Genomic DNA, 27205 nt, shown 5'->3' with positions numbered 1-27205 from the left:
GAAGGATCCTTAAGGGGACACCTTAGAGCAGCTCCAGTGCCTAAAGGGGCTACAGGAAACCTGGAGAGGGGCTTTGGACAAGGGCCTGTAGGGACAGGACAAGTGGGAATGGCTTTAACCTGACAGAGGGGAGATTGAGATGAGATCTTAGGGAAGGTGGTGAGACACTGGCACAGGTTGTGCAGAGAAGCTTTGACTGCCCCATCCCTGGCAGTGTTCATCCAGTCTTGCCTTGAGGCTTGGAGCAACGTGGTCTAGTGGAAGATGTCCCTGTCTGTGGCAGGGGGTTGGAACTCTATGAGCTTTAAGGTCCTTTCCAACCCAAACCAGTCTGTGATTCTGTTATTTCAGGATTAAGGTTTTTTGTCCCTGAGTCTTCTGAGGCCTGGCCTGGCATTCCAGCTAGCTGGGTTAAATTTGCTCTAGGTTCTCCATTCTCTATCAGAGAAGGAGTCTGTATGGGATGCCTAAGGGGATGGGAGAGAAGGAAGAACCAACAGTTGTTTCAGAGCTCTTTCCTTGGCCATCTGTTGGGACATTTCCACTGTAGCCTTAAAGTTAAGGGTCCCTAAGCTATGGTTTAGTGCAGCATTCACACCTTCCTAACTGGTTAGCTTGGGGCAAGAAAGAGTAAGCTATAGAAGCTGTTAGCAAGCAGAGAACAAAACTCTTGCCCTATTTCCTATGAACCTTCAGTAAGCATTCAATAATAGTCATAGTTCTGTCTGAAAAAAAAATTGACCAGATGAGATTAAATTACTTGCGTAAGATGCCATGTGCAGTCTGTCACCTGGTCAGGAAATATAGCTAGTTCTAAGCACCACTGAATTTGGTGTTTTGTGTGGTTTGTTTTTATTTGTCTTCAATTATATAAAATAGATGATATTTACAAAGCCCCATGGCTCACCCAGCAGCACTTCTCTGGGTGGCAAGCAGGCAATGCGGGAGTGAAAGGGGATGGTGGTATCTCTACACCGAGAGCAGTTGGTTCCTCCTTGTTGTCATCATTGAGGGTAGTGAGAAGTACCATGCTGGAGGCGAGCTGCTCAGCTGGACAAGTGCTTGCTCTGTCCTGGTACAGCAGTTTTATATTCCTAAACAAACTGTTGAGCCAGATTATCCTTGTCTTTGTCCAAATGTTTGAGTCACACACATCTATGCATCTGCGCTTGTTTTGAAGGGATTTAGGTGTGGATCTAAATGATGTTAGATGTAGCAACTGCAGACAATCTAATGCGTTTCTGAGGCTTCTAGACAGGAGCAGTAATGTTGAGTAGTACTGGGTGATGCTGAAAGGCTAATGAAAAAAGGCCTTTCGTTCAGTGAAGCCAGGCAGGATTAATTGTGAAATATAAACAAAATGCCTAGAACAAATGTCATTTGTGAGATGGAATAGCTCCAGACAATGACAGGAATCCATGTGTAAAGATTAGGAAATTGATAGATGTGCACATACATTGCTGTAGGTAGCTGGATAGTAAATATGTAGCACAGTCTATCAGAACATGCACTGGATAAAAGGCAGGTGAGTAAATGCTAAAATCTAGCTGCTAAACAGGCCCAGTGCTTGAAGCTTAAACAAAACTTGTCCATTTTATGCTATTTTGCTGCTTATCACAGCTGGGGTAAAAGTAACTGGAGAGACAATACTGGTAGCAGGCTGTAGGGTGGCAAGAGCAGTCAAGGGGCCTGAAAGGTAAACTTTTGAAGGAAAAGCTCAATTCCAGTTATCTGTTCAGAGTTCCTCTTCATGTGGCCTAAGAAGATCCTGCATGCCTCCTTAAGTCTCTTGTTGCATTGAGCAGGCAGTGCCAGGAGAGAAATGTTTCCACTCATGTACATAGGAGAACGGTGATTTTGGGATGGAATAGAGCTCTCCCAGAACAGCTTCAAAGGATAATTTAGGATTTGTACCCCCCTTCCATCAGTTATCATAACCTCATTTATTTTCCACCCAACTCTGATATGGGACTGTAGTTTTCTGTGCTAAAAGAAATTATGACTCTTACTTTGATTATTCTACTTGGGTACTGCCATCAGTGCAGTACATGCAGGTGCCAATTTTTTTTCACTCAGGAAATTGAATTCAGAGGTTGATATTGATGTAGTTGAACACATACAAATTTCAGTACAAAATACGGGACTCCTAGAGTTCTAGTTAGTTGCTTTTGATGAATTGAAATAAATTCACATTCTCTTATTAAAAGCCCAGAGAAGAAACTGAAATGAAACTCTGTATGCATGATTCTTTCTTAAAATGAAGGCTAAGAAAATCCCAATTGATACATATAAAACATAGCTCTTTAATTTATTGCTCAAGCATATGCAAAAAAGGCATTAATTTTCAGTAATATAAAATTCTTGATATGTATTGCCTGGAGCTATGATTTTGAACCTAAATTGCATGTATTTACTAAGCTATATAGCTTTGCAATGTGGAAAATGGAAGTGCATTTCAAATGTGTGCAGAGATTGCTATTACTAAAACCAGTTGTAATTTATGAGTGAGAAAAATAAAGCTTCAGATGGCAGATGAAGAGACACCTTTATTGACTCGGTATGCTTGGCTGCATGAGGTGTGTTCCTGAAAATGGGAAGCAAGTGCCATATTTTAAGGAATTTCAGAAGTCAAGCATCAAGGGGTAATAGAGTTGACCTCTAATTTCAGAAATCACAGGCTAACATTTGAGAGCATTTCACTTCCAAACTTTATTTAAAGCTCTGCTTAGCAATCAGTTTTATAACAGTAAGGATTTTTGTCTGGGAGACATCAGGTATACTGTTACCTAGCCGAATTTTTAACAGCAGACTTAAATGGCCTCTGAGAATGAAATGCTGCTATGTCAGACTACGTGCAGATGTGGTTGGACTGGCCTTCTGTCCTTGGTTTCACAGATAGGGTTTTGCATCCTCTGTTCTTTTTTAACTAGAGCAAAGTCCAATGTAGTTGGTCACTTATGTTTCTAACAGATTTTTTTTTCAGTCTGAAGTTTTCCTGTCTCCTTGTTGAAATGTTTTAACTGGCATTTTTCTATCAGCCTCTTCCTACTGTATCCATTTCCATCACTGCAGTATGTTATGTAGAGGCTGTGTCTTGGAATCCTCCATGGGTAGTCCTAGTTAGAGCATGGGTGCTGCTCACCTTACAAAGATGTTAAGTAAACACAGGTTTTGGATGTATATTTAGTGTACAATTGATACCACCCTGTGTTCCCTCCACTTAAAAGTAAAGATTCAATACGAAGACAGCATTGCTCTTTCCAAAATGATAGCACTTTTCCTTTCAGTACAGATTTGTAAATTCTTAGGAAAGTGAAAGTTAAAAATTATCAGTGTTTTCCTATTAGAGGAGAAGCTTCAGCATGGGTGAGATGAAACTATGACTTGCACACTGCCTGCTCCCTGCTCGTAACTTGACCATGTTCTTGTATGTCTGTCGCTTTTGGTATGAACAGAAGTTTTGCGAGTGTGGTAACTGCCACCACTAAGACACATGAACACAATTAAACATCACTTTGCATGTTCAGAGTGATTACTAGCATAACAAACTGCCTGTCATCCTTAAAAAAAAATAATGGAGGGAGGAATTTAAATGTATTTGCTCTGAAGCAATTTTCTTTAGGTTACTCATAAATATCCATACCTGCTTTCTGAATATAGAATTCGAGCCTTATTAATACATAATATATAAATTTGTACAAGAGCAAAACATTCTTTACCAGCTGGACTGTAAAAGCGAAAGATTTTAAGAAGATGCTCAGTAACACATAGCGGATGAATAAGACCTCTATTTACAAGAAATACAACATAGGTGTAAGGCAAATGCAGGACAAGATTTCTAGGTAGGCATTATATCTTTTGTTAAACTGGACTGGTATGCCTGGGAAAATTAATAAGGTTCTGGGTAGCCAAACTTTTTTTGTGTTCTGAAATGGAAATAAGAGATTTCAAAGCTAAATACAACTTGACAGCAATTACAGTTTGGTTAATATCTAATTAGGATATTTAGGTATTTTTCTGCAAAGTGTAAAATCCTAAATTAGCCTCAAATTATTCAGCAACTCATATACTTGAAGTCATGAATAAATACCACATATAGTACTTAGTTTTGGATTGTTTGGGGTTTTTTTTGCTTTTTTGGGTTTTTTTTGGTTTGTTTTTTTCAGTGTAATTGTGTTGTACAGATACCCAGACTACTATATATTGTTAGCAGTCTGCTTTCATCCCTGTTGGTGTTTAAAAGCCAGAATGCTGTTTATGAGTCTGCTTGTATTTATTTCATGTTTGGAGGAAAGGGGGGGGTTGCTTCCACAATACAAGGTGATTATTGGCAAAGCCAAGAAATTTTTTCTACTGAATTAACTCCTTTGTCAAATGGCACACTTATTATACAGGGAGGCTATTTGGACAATTCAAATGAACTTGAAATAGCCCTGGTACTTCAGCACCGCAAATAGGAAAAGGGAAAATAGGAGGACAGAAGGCACAATTTTCATGCTAAGGTTCCTCCTCTACTTTACTGCTGAGGAAATGAGCTGCCACATCTGCTGTGCTGTGACAAGATCTGGACAGGATATGTCCAGAAGACTGTATGGGAACTGGAATACAGGCAGATGATGGAATTGTTTGAGCTGTAGGCTATCTATGCTGTCACATTTAATGGCATACGCTCAGCATCATCACAGGCAATAGTGAAGCAGAACACAAGTATGTGAAGTGCCATAGTTTTTTACTCTTTCCAGAAATGAATTTCTTAGATTTATTAGACTGGTGCGGAAACACTGATTTCAGCTGATACGGGTGTAGCAGCAGTGCCAAGAATGTGGCAATTTAACCAATTTACAATTTAGCACTGCTTACCCAAAGCTGAATGAAAGAAGCAATTAGAAATGGAACTAGAAGAATTTCTGGTAGACTTTTTTTGCAGTAGCATTACAGTGTGAGCAACATCAATGTAGCTGATTGTATTTCTCTTTACATGTAAAGATTCTGTTTGTTTGGATCTGGATTGCAGGTTTGTTTGGTTTTTTTTAATTTGTTTTTTTCATTGGCTGCATATTGGTGTTCAGACAGATAAGTACAATCCATTTCAGACAGATTAATTTATGAATAATTTTTTAAAATATGAAAATTGCTCATAATTCTCTTAACTCTTTGGAACTGCTAACCCAGAGTAGCCTTTCTGTAACAGCTTCCCGTAGGACTGTAACCAGAGCTACTGGTTTTGTGTTCCTCCAGAATTTGGGCCACTTCAGCTTCGAGTTTTTTAATACCTATGTTTTGAGCAATCAGATTGTGACTAAGATTCAGACGCGTCCCTTGTGTTCCTTGACCTCAGTATCCTTGTCTATAGAACAAGGATAACAGTGCTTAGTTACTGCAGGAATATTCAGGCATAATGTATATAAATACCTCTAAGGGTTACAGGTTCTCTTAAAGTGCCTCGTATTTCTGTTGATTTTATGTTAAGAAGAAAGCTGTGTGTATGTGTGGTGGTGGGGGGGTGGTGGTGGTTCAATCATCCAGTGTCAAGTTTTGTTTTATTTTTATAATGATTTATGCAGTTGTTAATCAGCAGCTCACTCCTCAGAGGAAACTTTGGGGAGATCACATATTTAGAAACAATCTGGCTTCTAGTATTTTCTCTCCATTGTATTTTTCTTCCTTTGTTCTTTTGTTCTGTATTATGAAGGACATTTGCATGAAAACAAGATTTTTATTTCTTAAGAGTTCATCTGCTCCTGCTGCTTATTCCCCACCTGGCCATAATCCTCCGTTAGTGACATCTCAATTGGTGGCTGTGCAAATGATTATGATGTCAAAGACAGGATTATGACTTCAGGTGAGAAACAAACCACAGGAACTGGTGAACTTAGGAGAAATACACATCTAGATTTTTCTCTAACCATTTTTATGTTAAAAAGAACAAGAGAAATGCAGACAATAGATTATGTATGCATATATAAAATAACTGATGTATAAGCAAATTGTATCGTAATAGTGAATAACATGATGAGTCTATTCTTTAAATTGTCTTCAACTGTTCTTATTCACTAGTTTCACGCACAGAAAATTACGATAGTAGGATAATATCCAGTGACTGTGATTGGGACACAGCTATTTGGGTTTTGCCATGTTACGAATCTTGTAAGGAACTTTTTCTGTATTCCTCTGTTGTAACACAATGTCATAGAATGGTTTGGATTGGAAAGGACCTTAAGGTCATCTAATTCCAACCCCCCTGCCATGAGCAGGGACACCTCGCACTAAACCATGTCTCCCAAGGCTATGTCCAGCCTGGCCTTGAACACCACCAGGGATGGACCATTTACCACTTCTTTGGGCAGCCAGTGCCAGTGTCTCACCATCCTCACTGTAAAGAACTTCTTCTTTATATCTAACCTGAACTTCCACTGTTTGAACCCATTACCCCTTGTCCTCTAGCTACAGTCCCTAATGAAAAGTCCCTCCCCAGCATCCTTATAGGCCCCCCTTCAGATACTGGAAGTCTGTCCTTAGTTTGATTATAAGAAGGTTTGATTAAAAAATAGTCCGACCTACACTGTGATTGAAAACATAGTTAGACCCAAACTGTGGACTGTCAATGGGTTAACTGGGGTCCCTGGTGGGAGTGTGGTTTTGGACTAGATCGAGCTCTAGTTTGTGATACAGTGGGTGATTCTTGAAATTGCCCAAATTCTGCTGTTTGTGGTTTTTTTCTCCTATTTAATATTACATTTCCTTTTTGTTCCTGAGGGACCCCATCCCGCACCGCCACTGAAAACTGCTTCCCTAAAGGGTTTTGCATGAATTCTCCTTTTGAAATTTGTTGTCTGCAGTTGGAGTCCAATGACAGTAATTAGCTTGCATGGCTCTGCAGGCACTTGCTGCTGCTCATTGAATAGTGGGAGAAGGACATTTGCTAAAAAACCTTTACAGGTATAAGAATTATAATGCAAGGTGTGTGTGTGATATGTGTGATAACACCAGCTGATGTAACTAACACCTGAGATTATCTCTTTGGTAAGTGAATGGTGGGTTCTGAGGAGATTGCTCAACCAAAACCTCATCCAGGGAATTCGCTTGTTGTCTTCTGCTGCTGAAGTTGTTAGTGGCGGTTGCCACTTCTGCTAGCTAATACTTAGGTTATTACAGTGACAATTTTGAGTTAGAAAATAGTTTTTCCCCTTCTGCATTATTTCGAGAATGGCTACTTACAGATGCATTATGTATTTCTTTTGAGGTATTTGGCAGTTTTTGGGTGTAGCTTGTGAAATTAAATGCAAGAAATTGTGTTATCCTATATGCATGTGATACTGTCCTGTGTCATACTGTCAACTAGGTGAAAATAGGAGGGAAGAGAGGAGTTAATAATCACAGAATTAAAGATATTGAAAGTCATCCAATCCGCAAGTTTGATATTTGAAGTACTCCCAGCTTCAGAGAAACCATGGGGAGTGGGTTTTTTTAAACAGATTTGAAGCAGTTATCTTCAGCAACCCAGTAATTAAAATCACAAGTTGGTAACATTTTTATTGCAAGCAATTCTAGTGGTGAGATTAACGTTAGATAATCTTATCACAAAATAACCAGGCACCCCATGATGATCTGACAGATGAGAGGCTGCACAGAGCTTCTGGTTCCCCAAGGGCTGTGATTGTTTTATGGTTTTATCTTATGATAACTGTGCTTTGGTTTTGCCCTTTTCTAAGGGTTTCTTACAGTACACATTCCCTCCACCCTCTCGTAAATTTGTAATTTAACACCACTCTAGGAAATGGCAAATCAGCATGAAACTATTAATCTTATCTTGTATCATGAAACAGACACTGATCCAAGAGATGTGATTATTTTGCTTCTGGTCATTATCCAGACTGAAAGCTGGGCTTGGGCATTGGTATCATCAACACTTCTGTCATCAGAAAGCAAAAGATTTCAAAAACAAAGACAGATTCTAGAATCAATCTCATTTAACATTTCATGCCAAAAATACCATTTGGCACCAAACTCCTTTTACTGGTCACTTAGTGATCAGCTGCGGTATTAAAGCCCTCATTTCTGCCCTATGTCTGCAGCTTCATTTCTGAGGCATTTAAAGCATAATAAAGGACCTGAATGTCAGGCATGAGGGCTTTAAATAATCTGTAGTGATTTTAATGAGTTCAGTCACAATTGCCACAGGTTTGTCGTGCTTCATAAGTATTTCTGAGATGGAGCTTGCAGTCAGACTCTCTGCTGCCAAGTTGCTTTTCGGTCTTTTGAGGAGGATGGAAACTGGCTCCTGTTCAGTCCTGTAGAACTGAATCTGCTTTAGCTTGAACTGCTCTGGAAATAGCCAGCTGCATCCCCTCCCCTCCAATGAAATATGTTGTGAACAAGATATTCAGTTTTAATTTGTATTACAGTTCAGCTAATTAAAGAAAACCCATTTCAAATACCTTACTGAACCAATGTGGTTTGGCTTTCTTCTTTTCTTTACTCTTGGCCATCCCTTTTTTTCTCTCCACTCAGTTCTGAATACTTGCAATTTCATATCTACTCTCTCATAAACTTTGTGGCACTTGAAAAGGTGCATTTAATATGTAAATGTTACAATCCCTTTTTTGCTTCTCCATTAACATAGACCTTCCTGCTCTACAGCAATATTTGGAAATAAGTATTTTATTTTTCTTTTACTATTTACAAATCCCAAATGTCTTTACAAATGTGGAAACACGTGGTGAGAATTTCTTCTCTACTCAACTGGATGGTTCAATTCTGTTCCTGGAGGGAGTGAATTTTACTGCTGGCCTAATTCTGCTCCCGTTAAAGTTGGCACTGAGTGGTTTTAGAGATTTTCAGCCTCAAAGCATTACTATTCTTTGTTGAATCCAGAGTTTAAGAAGGAGAGCTGAAGTGCAGCTCTTTCAGATGGAATAAAGAAGGCTTAAGCCTGGTACTTGGAATACATTTATTAACTAACTCTATCCAAAGAAGTGGCCTGGGAACCCAGATAGAGGAACCTTCACTCTGTGATAGAATTTTGTCAGAATTTCCAAAATTGATACTTTTTGGCATCATGCAATGTCTCTGCTTTCTGCATCACTGGCTGTTTCTGCTTTCTTCATTTGTGCAGGCTTATTGTGTAGATTGCGTTCAGAAATTGGGGAATGGCAAACCAGAGCAAAGGTGCAATATAAAAATATAAACTTCCTAAGTTTTCCCTGGGGAAAAAAAATCCTTTCAAAAATTGGATCCCTATTTGAGAATTATTAATGTCAAATTTTGGGTGTCATATATGCTGCATTCGTTTCAATCAAGTGGGGAACAGATTTTTTTTTTTTTTTTTGTTTTAAATGCATAGCAGTTAGGGTACTGGTCGGAAAGAGGACAGGAGGTATGTAACACTTGGTCATAGCTGTAGAACTAGTGCTCTTAGATTGGCACAGCACAATAAAATAATGGTCCTTTATTAAAAGGAAGGTCTGCATCTCCATTTTAACTTGGACTGTAATGTAAGGGTTCATAGTTAGAAACTGTCCCGCAGTGTCCCCTGTACTTCAGCTTTTAAGCAGGGCATATTGGTAACTATTAATGTGACGCTGTAAACGCATACTTCATTCTTTTACACAGTTTTGTGTGCTTATGACAAAGGCCTGGGTTTGTGCAAGGATTTCTTCTCAGGCTGTTGCAAATGCTCAGACTTGTGAGCTTTTTATAAAGTAAACCCACTTCAATAAACCTGTGGGTGGGATTTACTTGGTCTGTCTCTCCAGACTGCAGTGTCTCAGAGTGAAAGCGATAGCCTCACAAGGTCACTGCTGCCCTGCAGTAGTGGAGGGCCTTTCAATTTATGCTTGGTCATGCCCTTTTAACTTAATGTTCTCCTTCACACAAGCTGGTAGTGATGGATGTCCATTCAGACAACCTAATGGCCTATGGTAACTATAGAAGAGACTTTATATCAATATTCTGCAGCTGAGACCCGTCAGGATGGACTGTCAAACTGCTCTACACCACATCTAGGACCATTTTATGCAAATAGTAGCTGTGATACCATTGCTGTACTTTATGGTGTCAAGCAGGACTGCAAAAGATCATTTCCATGGGTCAAGAGGAAGTTGATCTTTGTAGCTTGATATATCAGAGGTCATTTCCCTCTGTCAGCTGTTGCTACCTTGAACAGTACTAAACCCACTGCAGAATGACCTCAGCTCTTAAGGAATCTCAGCCATAGATGGAAAGTCTGCTGGGAGATCGTCAGTGGCATTTCAAGTGTGGCGAGAGTATTCTGAAGTCAGCAACTTCATGGTGAGCTTCAAAAGATAACAGCTGTCTTACCCCTGAGGAATGAGAGATTGGTATTTGCTTCATCCTTGCTCCTATTCCTTGATTCAACTTTTCCTGCAATCTTTCATTAGTTAATTTATGTACCTGTTTGAGATACTGCAAGCCTGCCAAACAGAAAACATTTCATTTCTCACTGAAATCCCAGCCTGTATGCCAAGATGACCTGAATTTTTATGTTCAGGGAGCTGAGCCTTCCAAACTCAAGTGAGATAGTTTGCCTGTGTTGCTCACAGGTCTCGGGGGATACCTGTCCAATGCGGAGACTGTCACATTAGGTAACAGTTTGAGATACCGTTCTGTGAATCTGTTTAAGTGGAACTTCTCCAGGGCTTATTGTGTTTTCCACAAAACTTCCAGCTACCTGTGTTCTTAGTCAAAAAATGCTCATGTCTTTTCCATTTCTGGAGTGTCATTTGCACTTTATGGACTTCCTACATAACTGTAAACTAAGATGTTGGCTTCTGATAAGAAACAGAGCGCTTGCTAATGCAAGAGAATCTGTCAAAAGTGTCATTAAATTCATTAAAGGTATATGAACTAACAGTGAATGAAAAGACTGTAGCAGGAACTGGAAGCATAATATATATGTAAGATCTGCCCATCATGAAGTTGTGCCGTCATTCAGAGAAGGCTCAGCGTTTCAAGCTCCTTGGTAGTAACTTCAGTGCTACTTATCAACCCGTTCATCCATCTGTATGTTGCACTGTACCCTTTAAAAGGTATATTAGGAGCATATGTGGCTTTTTTCAGTATTACTGTAAAACAGAAATAGTCTGTGTTCCCATTTTTATGCACTCTAGCAGATTAATTTGTCGCTTCCTCACTTCCTTATTTAGAGACGTTGTTCCTGGTAATTTAGTCACCTTGGCATGACATCAAGTTTTGTCATGACAGCAAGTTCCTACATGCTAGGTCCTCTGGACTGGCAATTTTTAGCTTCGTTTCTAGTGACAGAGACATAAATAGCCCTAGGTATACTATCCTGTGTTTACTGTCGGTTATTGTGGAGTAAAAGCATGCAAGTTGTGATGCGCCATCCCTGGCGGTGTTCAAGGCCAGGTTGGACAGAGCCTTGGGTGACATAGTTTAGTGCGAGGTGTCCCTGCTTATGGCGGGGGGGTTGGAACTAGATGATCTTAAGGTCCTTTCCAACCCTAACTGTTCTATGGTAGATTCCCCAACACTGGACACGTTTAAGATTCGGCTGGACAGGGTGCTGGGACATCCAGTCCAGATCATGCTTTGCCAAGAAAGGTTGGACTAGATGATCCTTGAGGTCCCTTCCAACCTGGTATTCTCTGATTCTGTGATTCTATGAATCTCAAAGCTGATGAGACCATGAGCAGTTGGTGCCTAAGCCTTTAGACAACTGCTTTCTAAGAAATGGCATATATACCGGGTTTTTTTTAAACGTGAAGAGGTCAAGTACCATGGTGTGACTTGATTCTTCTGGAGCATTTTCTTCATTTTCTGCTACCAAGGCTGTTGAACACATAATCATGGGGATTATTATTCTGTCTTGCACAGGCATTTGGCCAGTACCAGCCAGATGTTGGCTCGTTGTTCTTGTTCCAGTCTTTGTTCTGAAGAACAGCTTCATTACAAAATAAAAGAGTCCTTCTAAAAAGCATTTATTTCTTACGTGAAACCTCTTCTTTGACAAGATGAAGTGAGTCAGGCTGTCTTTAATGGGATTGCATTGAAATGTCTGCAACTCTTGTTGTCATTCCATGGCATGATCGCTACTTGAGGGGCAGATTAGAGGTCAATCAGCCAGAGCCACCGGGGCACCCACAGCTAGCCTCAGGATACTCCCTACAAATGTAAGATCAAAAGGGCAGGCACATGAAAATTACTGTTTACTTTTTATGAATTATTTCCCAGAGATGGGATCATTAGCAGAATCTAAATGCGGGCTGCCTCTTAGTGCAAGGACACTCCTGACAGAGCGTGCTCGCTTGGGCATACCTTTCCACTCTTAAAGTCAAAAGTGTCTCCGTTTCTGCTTTTGTGAGATTTCTGTGTTGTTTAAATAACTTTCTGGTGGTTTTTCCCCAAAACACTGTCCCTACTTCTGAACATGCTTATAATCCTTAGATGTCATCCATTTCTTTTGTTTGTGCAGCAGAGGTATTTCAGAGCCTGTGTTTGTACCCCAGGGACTCAGCAGGAGGTGCTTACCTTCTGAAGGAAATAAAACTTTCTGGTAATTTTCTCAAGTGAACAGTGGCTGTTACTTAAAATTCATAGCTGGCCAATGGGTACCACAGTTATCCCTACTGTAAGTACAGGGGAAAGGTGAATAATGGCTGTGATGGTGAGGTACATGTTGGCAAATGCTGATTCAATATCTACCTCTGTGGTAATCTTCACACATCAAACTCTGCACATTCTTATCCACATAAGTATCTGGCTTCTGTTTGATCACAGTAATCAGGGCTATTTAGAAGGGTCACGGTGTATTTGCCCTTTTGTCTTGTGTCTGGAGCTATGAAAGCATGGCTTTGGAGCAAATGTTGATTGAATTCTAAAAAGACTGGCAGTAGCCGGGAACATGTGTAGCCCCTGATATGCTAAACTTGTCATTCCAAGTAGAAAACTGTTTGCTTTTTAAAATAACTTTGAAAAAGTTACCTTGAAGGACCCAATACATGGCGGATATTACTCTTTAATGAAAACCAATATGAACTTTCCTCTTATCATCCAACATGTTACTACCCTTAATGTGAAATAATCAAATGCTGCCCAGCATAGGAATGAAACTAAATCTGGCTGGTAACCAAAATAAAATCCCTTATAGCTGTTTTTGTATGTTCTTAAAATGTGTGCTGTGAGATTAGGCAGTTGTCTTTTTTTTTTTTTTTTCCTTCCCTTTTTGCTATTTTTCTTTAAAAGTTAAAAAAAAAAGAAAGAAAATCTGTCTTGCAGCCCCCTCCTATGATAAAATGCAGAAAATCCAATGTTACATTCCTTTATCTAAATCCTCATCCGTCCTAATCTGGCTAGACATTTTGGAAAGGTATGTTTTTACTTATTTGGCATGATGTTTTCTCAATGTCATCCGTTTTTTTGGCTTTCATCTTGACAGCAGTAGATAGAGAACTTCTTGCTAGCGTTTAAAAGGATAAACTGAACATCTCCTTTCCATCTTTTCCTCTTGCTGTTGGATAGAGCTCAGGAAACTTTTTAATCCTTGCAAAGCAGTGAAAAAGGAAACGTGTCTACAGGTGAGTGGGGTTACTCAGTCCTCCATTGGGGTCTGCAAGTGACCATCTGCAGGAGTGCATCTGGGGCTTATTACAGAAGGTTGAGGCACAGTTTAGGCTTGTACTGAGCTGCACTGAGTCTCAAAAGTTTTCTACAATGTGTCTTGGACTTCTAAGGCTAGATCAGCACTAAATGGGGAGGTCTGTACACCTCCCTTCAGTCATGAAGCCGTGCTCTCAGGTTCATGAGATGTCAGAGGGCAACTGATTTTGAGCCAGGATGGGGCATGCTTCCTATGTGTTTCTTGCAGACTTTACACTAAAGCAGAATCGGGTATCTAACTGTGCTCACCATCTCAGGTATCTTTGCTGTTGATATGTTCTTGTTCTCAAAGTCATCATGGAAAACAATGGTTTTAAGATACCTTTTATTGCATCTGTGCTTCGGAGGCTGTTATATTCCCTCTCTTTTCCTTATAATGTGCCACAGAGTTCCTTAAGCCTCCCCTCTGAAGTGGTACATCTTGAAGCCAATACCCAAATCCAGATGGGTTTCCGCAGTGCTGTTAGGATAGGAAGATGGTGGAGGTCCCTTCTCCACGCAATTGCTAATAAAACTGAGGTACACCTGTCAGCTGATAGCTGTTAAATTAACATTTCCATTTCCCTGTGTGTAGCCTTATCTTTACACACAGGTGTATATGTGTCGGGAGAGGGGCTATTTTTGGCTATACTGTAGGAAAGCCTGAAGGTAATGAGCTGTGCATAGTAAATCTTGCTTACTCCATAATTTCCACTACATTTCAAATTAAGGGCCTAAATTAGGGTTAGTGTCAGACTTGCTCTTTTGCTATGTCCTAATTTTGTTTTAAAAGCACATAGCTAAGGACTTTAATACGTTTTAGATTCAGTGCTTGTAAGTTATACTAAAATCCCTCAGGGAGCCAAAATAACTTATTAAAACCTTGCAAATGTTTTTGACTGCTGCATTCTATTATTTTCCATTCCAGTGGTAGCATACAGCCTCTGCTGCTGATGGGTGGAGGAACGCAAACCTCCAGGGCCCATTAGACTTAACTTGTTTACTGCATTGATATCTATATGTTAAATGACAAGAGAGTTCAGGTTATTGAATAATTTAAAATTCAGCTCTAATTGGTGTCATATGACCTGGAAAAGGCCATGGATGACGCCAGGAGCATGCTGTGAAATTCTTATAAATAATTCATAAATTAGATCATTCATTTGCCTGGATGTCTTGTTAAATGCAGAAGTTTGTAAGTAATAACTGATGATATAACACCTGTAAGTATTTAGTTCATATGCTGGAAGGTAATCTACCTTGATGATCTTCTAGCAAAACCTGCCAGAGTACGAGAGTTAATTGCACTAGGGAGAATGCACTACATTTATTTGGGATGGGCTTTGGCAAGGCGCACCGTGCAGATGTTGCATTACACATTCTATATCAGCTAGACAACTACTCTGTGTATGCCCATGTTAAAAATGCAGCTCATCACTCTTCTGCCCTTATTTCACATGAACTCCAAATGCACTGGGAAATGGTAGTGACCTGCTCTGCTCACAAATAGTATAGTTTTTGAAATATTTATCTAGGTCTTGAACTACTGATTCTTCAGTAAAATAAAGGGCAGAAGTAAAAAATTGAAGCCAGAAAATTGTGATTTTTCGTTTTTATAATGTTGGCAGCACCCTGAATGTTAATAGTTAGACCTGGTGCTGTCAACATTAGTATATCGGCATTTTTCTATAGTGCAAACAGGAACGATACAGTTTTCTTTCAGAAAGCAAACATGTTTGCTTAATTTTAGTGGTCAGGTATTGCATTTCAGTAGGTACTGTTTGGGCTTAATGGGCATTCTGCTCACAGTGACTTTAAGACTCAACGTACAGGCTCCTCGCTTTAGTTTTCTTGGAGCACTGTATTATTAATGACTGCCTTATCAGCCAGCATAAAAACAGGTTGCTGATCTGAAATGGAAGCATTTGTTAGAGATTATCTACAATATTTGTGTAGCTGCAGAAGAAGGGTGGCATGTTTATTAATGCAAAATATACACTTAAAGCTGAGTGCCAGCAAATGCTCACATGCCACTCTGACTGCAGGTTTTTTGTGCACCTGGCATTCCGGCTCAAACCCTCTTAACAAAGAGAAGGGAAAAAACTGAAGGCAACACAAACATAGGAGGTGTTCCTGTGCTGTCAGCTCGCAGCTATAGATTCACTTTTTTGTGATGTGAATCTATTCTGTTATTTCTTTTTTTATTATTTGCTACACCTGTTCACTATATTGAGTTCAGTTGATTTTTACAGGAAAAATACAGGCTTGTGACTGTCATTCATGTACTGATTCTTCGAATTGAGACCGCTTGTTTTATTCAGTGGAATATGGCAATCATAGCTATACATAATTTCTACAGAAAATGGTGCTTTCTTTCTTGCTTGAAAAATGGTCAGCTTACTGCCCAAGTTATCTACTGTATTTATCTTAGAAACTCACAGAGACAGTTGCCGAACTGTTACATGGACACTTTGTAATGTTATTAGGTTACTTATGGTAGAGATTTTAATAAAGGATTATGTGATTTAAAAAAATATAATTGATAGACTTCAGTAGGTCTTACTAATTTACTTCAAAATCTTTACCTTGCATGTTCTTCTTGATAAATTCTTACAGACTTTTGGAAAGAATAGCTTCTTAATCACTCGTAATGCACTTCAAATAGTCCTATCATTTGAAATAATTGTTCTTAAAGTGGCATTTCTGTTGCCCCGATATTCTACCTGAGCTTATTTATAGTATATTCTCCTCATTCTACTGACAAGAGCAAGTGGTTATACTGTCGATAGACCTGCAAACCGAAAGCCAGCAATGCATAGTAGAGACTGAGTTCCAGGTGATGTATACCCGAGTGAGTGAGTCAGCTAGGTCACTAATAGAACCACTTTGGTTTGAAAAGACCTTTAAGGTCATTGAGACCAACTGTTAAGCCAGCACTGCCAAGTCTACCACTAAACCGTGTCAGTAAGTCCTGCATCTACACCTCGTTTAAATACCTCCACTGCTTCCCTGTACAGCCTCTTACAGTGCTTGACAACCCTTTTGGTGAAGATGCTTTTCCTAATAAATTTTGCTGGAACCTGTCCAAGGAAAAGCAATGAAGCTGGTGAAGAGTCTAGAGAGATGCGTTCTCGGTGCTCTTTAAGGTGCCCCTGTATATGGTAGGTTCTCATTTGTCCATTTAGAAGTTTTTGTGTCATCTTTAAATATCTTTAATTCTCTGTATTTCTCCTCTGGTTTTTGCTTCTATTCATTCGTGGCTTCCTCCAGGGTCCATGCTTGGACCAGCACAATGGACTAGTTCTGAACCTGCGTGTTCCTCCCTCTGTTTCTACCCCACTAAAAGAAACCTCAGAGCTGAAAACCAAGGTTAGAGAAATGTTTTATAGATACAACTGAGAATAATTCTAGTTCATTGTCTTTTTTATTCAAATATATTTTAGCTACAGACTGCAAACGCAGGTGCTGTGGGTTAAACTCTCACACTGTTAACATCTGTAGGAATCTTGCTGTTCACAGTAACAGCACTGTATTTTACTATAACCTTAGCTTTTGTCCTCAGAGTGCAAGACTTTTCAACCTAATGATTTTGGGCTGTTTCTTAAGCATGTTTTGTACATGCAGAACTACAAGTGAAGTCTGTCAGGACCTTGCCTGCGTTAAGATTGTAAGATCTGATCAGTTACTAGTTCATCTCTTGCAGTACAAAGCCCTGTGTGCTGGAGTCAATCTGTAAATGCGTCTCCTCTGCCAGCGCTGTGAATTAACACTGCAGAGCACACAAGTTGCATTTAAGAAGAATTTGCACAGATTATAATGCTGTGTGCATAAAACTGGTGCACTGTTTGTCTGTTTGTAGGAAGTTTTAAGGACTGGATGTTTGTTTAAGCTCTGCTCTGAATCCCTGAGCAAAAATTACTGGGATTGCAGTAAAGAATTCTGCAGTAAAGAGCTCCCCACATGTCTTTCTCTTCAAACCCCCCTGAAGATTATTTGAACTATTTTTTAATATCTCCTTGTTTCCATGCAAGACTTTCAGATCTGATCAAGTCTTATTAACTCCATATGTTGCAAGGAGCACTCTGAGTTTGTTTGTTTGTTTAAGCCTCAGTTAAAAGAAGTTGGATCTTTAAATACTGTACAGCAAGCCTGGAAGAGCTCCATGGAGGGGGAAGCACAGCTGTTCGATCATGGTCCGTCATGGTTTCCATGTGTCCCATAGGCATTATCTTTCTTAAACTCATCTTGCAAAATTACCCAGTTCCTTATGCTTGTGTGTCTTTAGACTTACGGTAATAGTTGGGTGTTTGGATTTTTATTTTTTTTCCTTTTTTTGGTCTTTTTTTCCTCTTCACCTGGCCTGCATCTTACAGGTCTGTCATGGCATGCTCTTGTCTCATCCAATCCCTCATAAGTGTAAAAGTCCCTTTTCTTTGGCACCTCTACCTTCCAACTTTAGTTTTCAGTTAAAGCATTAGCAGAAAAACACAAATTGCTAAAGAAGTTGTTGGCTGGCTTCTGACTCCCAATAGTTATATTTTCTTTGGGGTTACACCCTGGAAAGTACTGAGTAGCCGTCAAAGGCATGCTGGAACTTAGTCTTCTGTCTAACATGACCTCCCTGAAAGGAATAAAAAAAGCCCCATTCGCATTCAGTGACATTAATGAGAGTTTTTCCCCCCTGCAAACGTATTGTAACTGTGAAATAACATTAAAGTTTCTCTGCCTTGTTATGAAGTCTTTAAATGTCAATGCCATTTCTGAGACCATCAGGGCAGATTTAATGGTGGCCAAGGTCAACTAATGCTAACTGGTACCTCTCTTTTAGGGCCTTCAGGGACTTTTAATAGAGTCTCAGCCATGAAGTTAATTTGCGATGTGGACCTTTATTCTTAAACCTGCTACTGATGATTATTTTGTACCATCTTCATTTGTGTGCTTAGCTTTCTTAACACTCTCTTGTCTCTTCAGTCAATAAACCAAACTGCTAAAATCCAGAATTTCTCAGATATTTCATCTTTCGAGTCTTCTCTCTTTTTCTCCTTTTCACTTCTGTTTATGGGCTGCAGAAGGATAGGTGTGTGCTTTCTGTAGGCTGCCCTAAGCTGCCAGCTGTGGTAGGATCCTCTAAGAATACTTCCAGGTCTGCCACCTTCTGCTGTCCTGGAGGCTGGGAAACTGGCCATTTTGAAAGCCTTTCTCTGTCAGTGCCCTAAATGCTTCTTTAACAGAAGTAGGCGAGGTATGAAATGAGAGACAACACATAACCATGGGATTCTCTTACTTTCCCTTTTTTGTAGTATTTCTTCCTGTTACTGCTCATCCCTTTATGCATTGTCCAATTTAGATTAAAAGGGCTTTGTAGGCTTTATTTGTCTACAAAATACTGCAGACAGGGATGGCATGCTACAAATAATAAATAACCAAACTCCGTCTTTTTCTGGTCAGTTGCCCTGCCAGCCCCTCTGACTTTAAAATATTTTAGTGTCCTGCACTTTTCACCCAGTGCAAGCACCAGGCTTTGCTCAGACATTTAGCACTGACATTAATGCAAATGCCTCCAACTCACTGGGCTCTTTAAGCAAACTGTGACATCCTTGGCTTTCAATCACATAGCAGCGAGGATATATTTGTAGCCACAAAACTGGAAATGATAAAATATCAGTATTCAGGTGCTAATCCACGTTAATTTACATTCTGTGAAGTCTACAAGAAACTTGTAATTGGTTGTCTTGAAGGGCAGCAGAGTATATTTGGTATTTTGTTTATTTATAAAAAATAATTTAAATTATACATATAAACACTGCATAGATTTAGATTATATCTCTCTTCTAATCATTGCTGGACGCTTGCTTGCATTCCTAAGTCCTAGTCTTTTGAGACTTGCTGACTGTCTTCCACTCTATGTGGTAATACCTGTCTATTGTAAGCATGGACAGAGTGCAAATAAGACCTTTCTTTCCATCAGTGGATACCAAATTTCCCTGCTAAACCACTTTCACTGCAGCAGTTTTGCTATCTTTAACAAACCCGTCTTCTGTAATTAAAAGAATTAGATCTTTGTGAAAGGTCCCAAAGGCTGGAGGAGTTTAAATTTGGTACATTATTGAAATTAATGCACAGGTCTAGCAAAAGAAATGTGAGTACCTGATTCACTGCTGCTCTGATGTGCATGAAAACTCAAATGTTTAACTGCCTACATGAACCATAGTGCAAAAATACTCGGGGATGTAAGTAGGATTTTGATGTCTCTTACATAATATCCATGAGTATAACAAAACCACTAGAATTTGCTTGCACTGGGTTGACAAATGTGAGTTACAGTTGCTTTCTTTCTTCAGAGTTTTATCAGAGTATAATCACTTGCCCAGCTTAATTGAAAAATCACTTACGTTTATAGCTGAACTTAAACATGTTTTGTATTTAAATGACAGCTTTTGATGTACAACCATTTTTTACAGAAAGTAGTTGGTTTTTATCTGTGTTTCTGTAAAGATATTTCAGAAACTCTCATCAAATTTCCAGCGGTAAGTAATATCCCATTCAGTGCAAGGTGAAATGTTTTACATCAAATCTCCTGCTGTGTAATGGCCAATCAAAGAGTATTTATAGTGGCTGAATGGATTTTTTGGCTCAGTATTCAAAATTAAACATTTTCAAACCTTAACATTTAATGTTTTTTGCCACTCTTCAAGTTGATTTTATGTAACCCTAGATGCTCACAACTACTTGATACTCTGAAGTGACTCATTTTATGCTGAAGATCCTGCAGGCAGTAGTTTTACATTTATTACAATTGTGTAGATGGAATGAAATGTAGATTTGATAGCAGATTCGTGTCTGTCTTCTGATAAACATTTTCTTGTGTTTGGCTGTATGTCCATCTGCATGATGCAGCAAGTTATTTCTGAGGGAACGCATTTACCAAGTTAAATTAATGAGCAAAGGTAAATTTTGGTAATTCATAGGAAATTGTTTCTCTTATTGCAGGTATCCAGTAAGAAGAGCTTATGCCAGCAACCATCTTTGGAACTGGATGGTTCCTACTTGGGTGTTAGGGGATCTCAAACTTTTTATAAGAACAGTAAAGCATCAAAGGCTGGAAGCCCAGCCCATGTTGCATTGCCTCGGCCTTGCAGAAATAACCACGATTGTGGGACTGAAATGCACTTCAACCATCAAGAGTCTCTGAAGGAATATCCAGTAGAAAATGGCTTGCACAGGAAGTGTAATAACATGATTTCCCCAGCGAAGCAGAGAAGCCCTCGCCATGTAAAACCACCTCAGGAGGTGGACCAGAAAGCAAGTGAATTTCACTACCCTCAACAAGTCAGTCAGGGTTGTGCCTGCAGGCACGGAGGATGTTCAGGGAGCATGCAGGAGAGCCACCAGGTCAGCCAGGTACTTAGAAAACACTCTGGACCAGTTCACAGCACCTGTGATGATTCTCGGCACTCTGAAGTTTCTGGGCTGAATGACAGTGTGGACTCAAGGCCTAAAGAAACAGAGAACGCTAAAAGGTTTTATGAAGAAAGAAGGCAGAAGCTGCTTCTGCAGAAAATGGAGCTGGAAATTGAAAAGGAACGACTCCAGCATTTATTGGCTGAGCAAGAAGCAAAACTGCTCCTAAAACAACAGCAGCTACACCAATCCCGTGTGGATTATAACAGGTGATTTTGAAATTCCTAATTTATAACATATTTCTAAAATTCCTAATGAAACACAGGCCATAGTTAATTAAAGTGGGAGAATGGAACTGATAAAATAAGTAAGACCTGTGGCACAAATTAACTGTGATTTAGAGGAGAGTAGACTTACTAGTGTGTTAGCATAGAGTGTTGGGAAACAGCATGACAGCTGTGGAAAACAGCAGAGGAAAACAGTGAGGGGTAGAAAGAAAGGCGCAAGAAAAGCAGTGCTAAAAGGCTAGGTAAGGGAAAGTGAAGCATCAGAAGAAAATGAGAGGTAGATCTTAGTGCAGGTATTGAAGGAATAGACATTTGGCAAGAGAGCAGTGTGAGCATGGATGACAGATGTGGCATTTCCCCTTCTTTCTTTGGAGAGGTCAATTTCAAAAGTATTGCATCTTCCTAGGCAGCGATGGGACAAAGTGTATTTTACAGAAAAGGAGATAATTTTATGTATATGTGAAATATATATATGGAAATGGAATGAAGCTCTGTGTAGCGAGGACGTTTTCTTTCCAGTGATGTTTGTGGAAGGGAGAATGTCAAGGCTGAGGCACAATACATGACTGAAACTAGAAGAAGAGAAAGGTGACAACCCTAGAAATACGAGATGTGGCTTGAAAGGCCTATGAGCTACTTGCAGAGGTGAGGTAACATCTTACTGACAATGTAAATGGTGTGTCTGGGAAAGAGGGAGAAACTAGTTTATTAGTATCATGTTGCTAGAGTGGAGAAGATGAGTTAAAGGGAGCAAGTTAAAGCAAGTTGAATAAGCCAGTGTAACTCAGTCGTGTACTAGCATTTCAGCATTAGGAAGGGAAAGAAATGGGGAAAACTCTAGCAGGCTTTTGGAAGAAGCTATAGGAGGGTTTCACAGGGATGCTTATTTTGATACTGTTTCAATATGGCAACTGCTGACAACATCCCATGAGACTCTGCGTTACATGACCCACTCCACTGCATACATTCATAATACTATAACCACCATGGAGAAATATATTACTTTTTCTTCTTAATCCCAGCCCCCTGATTACTTTTCAAACTATGACAGAGAATACTGAAAATTAGGTGAGGTTTTTTTTGTTGTTGTCTTGTGGCTTACATTGAAAAATAAGGTGTTTATATGGCTTTAAAAATACCTGTCTTAAAGGCAATCACAATCTTGTGTGTTGAAAATGACTGAGGTTGCAAAAAAAGGATTATGACTTCAGGTGAGAATTAAGTAGGAACAGATGGATTCTTAATCATCAAATACCTTAATTCTATGCATGCATCTCTCTAATGAAAAACAAGTGGAATATGAAGGACACACAGACTGAGGATTTTGGTGATTTTGTTTCTGATGGATGTGTTTCAGCATTTGAGCCCAGAAAAAAATGGACATACGATAGACGCCTATGATGATGTGCTTGTTAATGCCATTATGCCTATTTTAGCCTTTCCCCTCCCCCCCGAAAAACACTTCAAGGTTTACAGAGCTCTAGTTACCTAAAGGAATTCTGTGAAAGAAAATCATATGTGATCAATCTGAGGATTCAGTGTTTTTGTGATCTCTCTTCAGAGGTGCAGGTGAAAGCACATTTGCCATATTCAGTCTAAGAAAAGCATCTAAAAAATAGCGCACTTGCTCTTGAAAATATTCAGTGTCTTTAGAATTAAATGGATGATACTTACAGGTGAATCTCTTGGCCATCACAGTTCTGTTTCAGTTCTAGGTGTATAACTCGATTACAGGATCATTTTATATACCACAAACAATAAGAATTTGTTTAGCTAAGCTCAAATACCCTTTACTTCATTGTTAGGAGGCTTTAATCTAGTTCATGCCTTAATATCCTGACAGTTTAAAAAAATATTACAACAAAAATCCATTTCCAGATAGTGTTTATTTTTGTCTGTCCTTCTGCATGGGTAGAGTGCTGGTTAAGGTCCATTCTGAGCTACTGAAAGTATTGTCATTGAATGACAAGTAAAGGTCTGACCATTTGTAATTATTAGCTATTAACTCTTCTGCTTTTTTCGCAGAAGTACAAACTGATCCTTTTTTTGGCCACACTGCATCATAACTGCATTTTAATTTTCCACATTTCCCTATTTAGCCTCAAGTAAGCATAGTGCTTTGAGTTTGCAGTTTCTCCGCATGAAATAGTTGCTTAGCTGTCAAAAATGGTGTGTGTGCTGGGAAAGGGGCAGTTCGGTGACTCCATGTGATGCCAGCCACACCATAGGAGACAACTATGGGTAAATCCTGGAAATAGGAATGTTATTCAAATAAAAAGGAGAGGTACCTCTACTGTTGACTTTTCTGTCTTCATTGGAGAGAAGGAAAAAGGTGGGGTAATGTTGTAAAAATGGAGCATCATGTGGGCACATGGTTTCAGGAGACACAACCATCTCAAATGAATTTATGCAGTTTACACAGGATTCCTTTGAGCTCTTGTGCAGCTGGAGCTATAAACTGAGCCCAACAGGGATGTTTATTACTGGATACTGAGACCATTTTCTTAAGGGAGCTGGTCCTTGGAAATCAGTAAGTGAAATTTTTCTAATCTTTTTCCCAATGGTGACCCTTAGAAGCAAAGGCACTGGACATAAGTCAACCTTCCAGTACAAAAATGTATTTGAAAGTGTGCAAACAGTTGTGAAAGCTGCATTTAATGTGATGAAGTGCTCTGTTTGCAGGCACACAACTCACCTTTTTGTGGAAAGTTTCTGGTGTGATGATTTGACCAGCTGCAGAAACAGCTAACTCTGCTTTTTCAGGTTTAGAGGCCATGTACCTGTTTCAGAAGATGTGCCCATTGATGAAGCACCTGGAGAACTTGCTGTGATGATGAACAGCAAGAGCATGGGGCTAAGGTAATTTGTCTTTTCACTTCTAAGTACTTCACAGGGTCGGTATATCTTCTTGACAGTGGTGCTGTTGGCTGCCAAGTGTATTTGTTCATGTGTTTGTTTCAGATTAGAAGCTTTTTTCTGCAGGAAAGGTAAAATTCATTGGCTGTTGCATTTTATGAGTCAACTTAGGAGTTATGCTGACCTGTTACTATTCAAAGTTTAGGGATTGACTCTCTTTAGAGGTCTGTAGGTGTTTTGTGTGTCATCTCTTAAGGACACTAACCTAGCCCAGTGCAAAATGGAGTTTTCACAAAATCTTAGCTTTTGTTCTTTATTCTAGGTACTGCTTGTTATTTTTTTCAATTAAGATCAGAACATTTCTTTAGTTTGGATTTGGACCTGATGTAAAAAATACGTTACCCTTTAACTCCCAGATAAAAATGATCTTTTATACTTGGTGACAGTTACTTGTTTTTTAAACAATGCTGAGTTGCACCTCTGCGACTCAGTGTGATCGCAGCAAACGACCACTGCAATAACTGGAATTAGAGTTAAGCCAGTTTCTAGCTCTTTATCTCAGTTTTGCTTGCTATTTAAAACTTTAATCAATACATTATTGTGTTGTCTTTCTGTCCTATCCATTTCCTGTTAACACTGGAAGAATATTCAGGCTTACTAGAAAAGCAACAAATAAAAACTGTGTATTTGGCAGGGGTTTTCTCCTTCAAGAATATCATCTTCTTGTTCTATGCTTTAACTATAGATGTTCGTTTGAACAACATATCCTCAGGTGGACAGCTGTCATTTGAATGCCCCTTCTTTAGGTACTTCAAAATAATAAGCTTTACTCTCCGTTAGGAGAATACTGGATGAAATGTTAATTTATTTATAAACTAAGCATCCAGTGCTTTCTTTTTTTAGTATTTTTTTTAATCATGTGATATGGATTTTATTTTATTTCTTGAGATTCCTCCTCACTGAAAAGGGATAATACTCTTTCTCCATAACAACAGGAGTTGTTAGTCCTTGGAATACTTCACTGCTTAACCAGGTGTTTGGCTGCTGTGAGTTACTGGCATATCCTCATTACATTCTGATGCTTTTTTGCTTTGTTTTCACACAGACTGAAGTGATCAAAGTGTGATCATTGCTATGTTTAAAACACAGTAGCATTAAGTGCCTTGGAGGAAAAATGTAACCTAGAACATCTGTAGGGCTTCTAGGCAACAGTTTACCAAAAACCTGCAGAAATCTACATATCCTAAGCAGGGCAGATGAGGAAAACCTGTGCCATTAACAAAATGAGAGTTCCGGATTTCAGAAGTTCCCCACCCTCTCTTCATTCCCCTGGTTTAATTTACTGTAATTTTTCAAAGTGAGTATGTGATCGTGCAGTCTCAAGTTGCCATGCCAGCTGGTTCCGAAGTTTGGCAGCAAAACACTTGGAAGTTTTTCTTCCTGTATGCCATCTTCAGTTTTGCAAAGGTTACCAGATGAATGCTCCCTAAATAATTTACTCTAATGTAGGGCTGAAAGAGGCTACGGAAGACAGGTACATTTGTCTCTTCTATGCATTTGAATATGTGTTTTCTTCAGTATCGAGGGAGAGTGTGCAAGTGTGTGGCTTGAGCTTAGGAGGAAGAACTGGTAGGAGTACGTCTTCTGTTTTTAACAGTGTCTTTTGGAGGGTTTATTATTATGTTTTTAGTTGTTATTTGTTTTCTAATTGACCTGCCAAATGGTTCTTGTTACTGCAAACGTTATCAGAACCCTAATAGAAAACCAGCCTTCTTTGACTTCCAGTTCATACATAAGAGCTCCTCTAGCAAACCTCACAGCATGAAACTTGATTTCAGTCTTCAAATAAGCTGATCTTAGCTTAAAATTATCCTGGTATTTTAAAGGAAATGGTGAAAGTCCTTTAAAATACTAAACTTGCTGAAGTGAGATACTGGAGTTTAGAAGTAAAATAAATAATATAATCAAGAACTGAAAAACATAGGGTTTTTTATAATTAACAGCTCATTTTGAGTTAATTATCTACAATTACGAAAATCTAATTGCAATTTATTCTCTGGTATCTGCGGGAAGAATTGTAGGCAAGGGAATGTGCATCACTGCCAGGCATAAATGCTATAGGATGGGTAGAAATAATAGAGGAGCCCTTAATGAAAAACAAAAAGCAAATAGGAGTGTGCAGCTGTGCCAGGGTATTGAAAGGTAATTGTAGTCAGAAATGAGATACGTACTTTAAAAGTCATCTTGTCATCTCCTGTAGGGATTAATTTTTTCCCTCCTTGAAAAAGGGGGGAAAAAGATTCCACAAACAAATACAATACAGAGGTTGATTTCTGGTACAGAATTTGGTCATTGTCTGTGAAAAAGGGAACTTTTATCTCAAAAAAAGCATAGCCAAATTTTCTAACAGATGCCTGTTTCATTTTCTCTCCTGAATGTGCCATTATGTTTTTTTCATTATCAAAGTCAGCTAGCGTTGTCCATCTCAGCCTCTTTGGATGATCCTGGTATGAATTTGCAGTATTTGCAAGTGTTGAATTTGTCACTTCCCTGCTGGGTATGTTGAGGAGCTGTTGGGAAGAAATGTGTCTGTCCCTTTGCTTGCTGCAGCTGGGCCAGTGTGTGGGACCTGAAGAGTCTTCAGATGCAGGATCTTCAGTTCTCTAAGGTGCGGCAGTCAGAGCAGGTTTTATTGAGGATGGTTTTCAGTCGCTTGGAGTGCTCCTAAGTGAGCCCACAGCCAATTTTCAGCTATAGAGATAGTAACTTGTACCGTTAATGGCAAGTTGTTTGCCTGTATAATTTCTTTTCAAATCTGCCCCAGTGTGCAAGATGCTTTAAAATATTCAAAATAAAAACATAACCTGATGCATTTGTTTAGCATAAAACAGCCTTTTACAAAGCGCTTTCCATCTCCCAGACGCAGATGCTTGGTACATGCTCAAGTACCCACTCCATGCGTATTCAGTAGGATCAATACACCCGGCACCTGCTTTTGTGTGTGCTCCTGATGTCTGCATCTGGGAGAGGAATTTCAAAACAAT

General features: G+C 39.3%; 1 protein-coding gene across 1 annotated transcript in view; it reads left to right on the top strand.

The window, feature by feature from the left end:
* Window positions 1-27205, top strand: part of KIAA1328 (KIAA1328 ortholog) — a 140175-nt gene that overhangs the window by 91500 nt on the left and 21470 nt on the right. Inside the window, exons 7-8 of the mRNA XM_010015451.1 lie at window positions 20608-21287; window positions 24069-24164. Coding sequence (XP_010013753.1) covers window positions 20608-21287; window positions 24069-24164 — 776 coding nt within the window. The remainder of the gene's footprint in view (window positions 1-20607; window positions 21288-24068; window positions 24165-27205) is intronic.

Source organism: Nestor notabilis, unplaced genomic scaffold, assembly GCF_000696875.1.
Source record: "Nestor notabilis isolate BGI_N333 unplaced genomic scaffold, ASM69687v1 scaffold5305, whole genome shotgun sequence".
Lineage (NCBI taxonomy): Eukaryota > Metazoa > Chordata > Aves > Psittaciformes > Psittacidae > Nestor > Nestor notabilis.
This window is presented reverse-complemented; position numbering and strand designations above follow the sequence as displayed.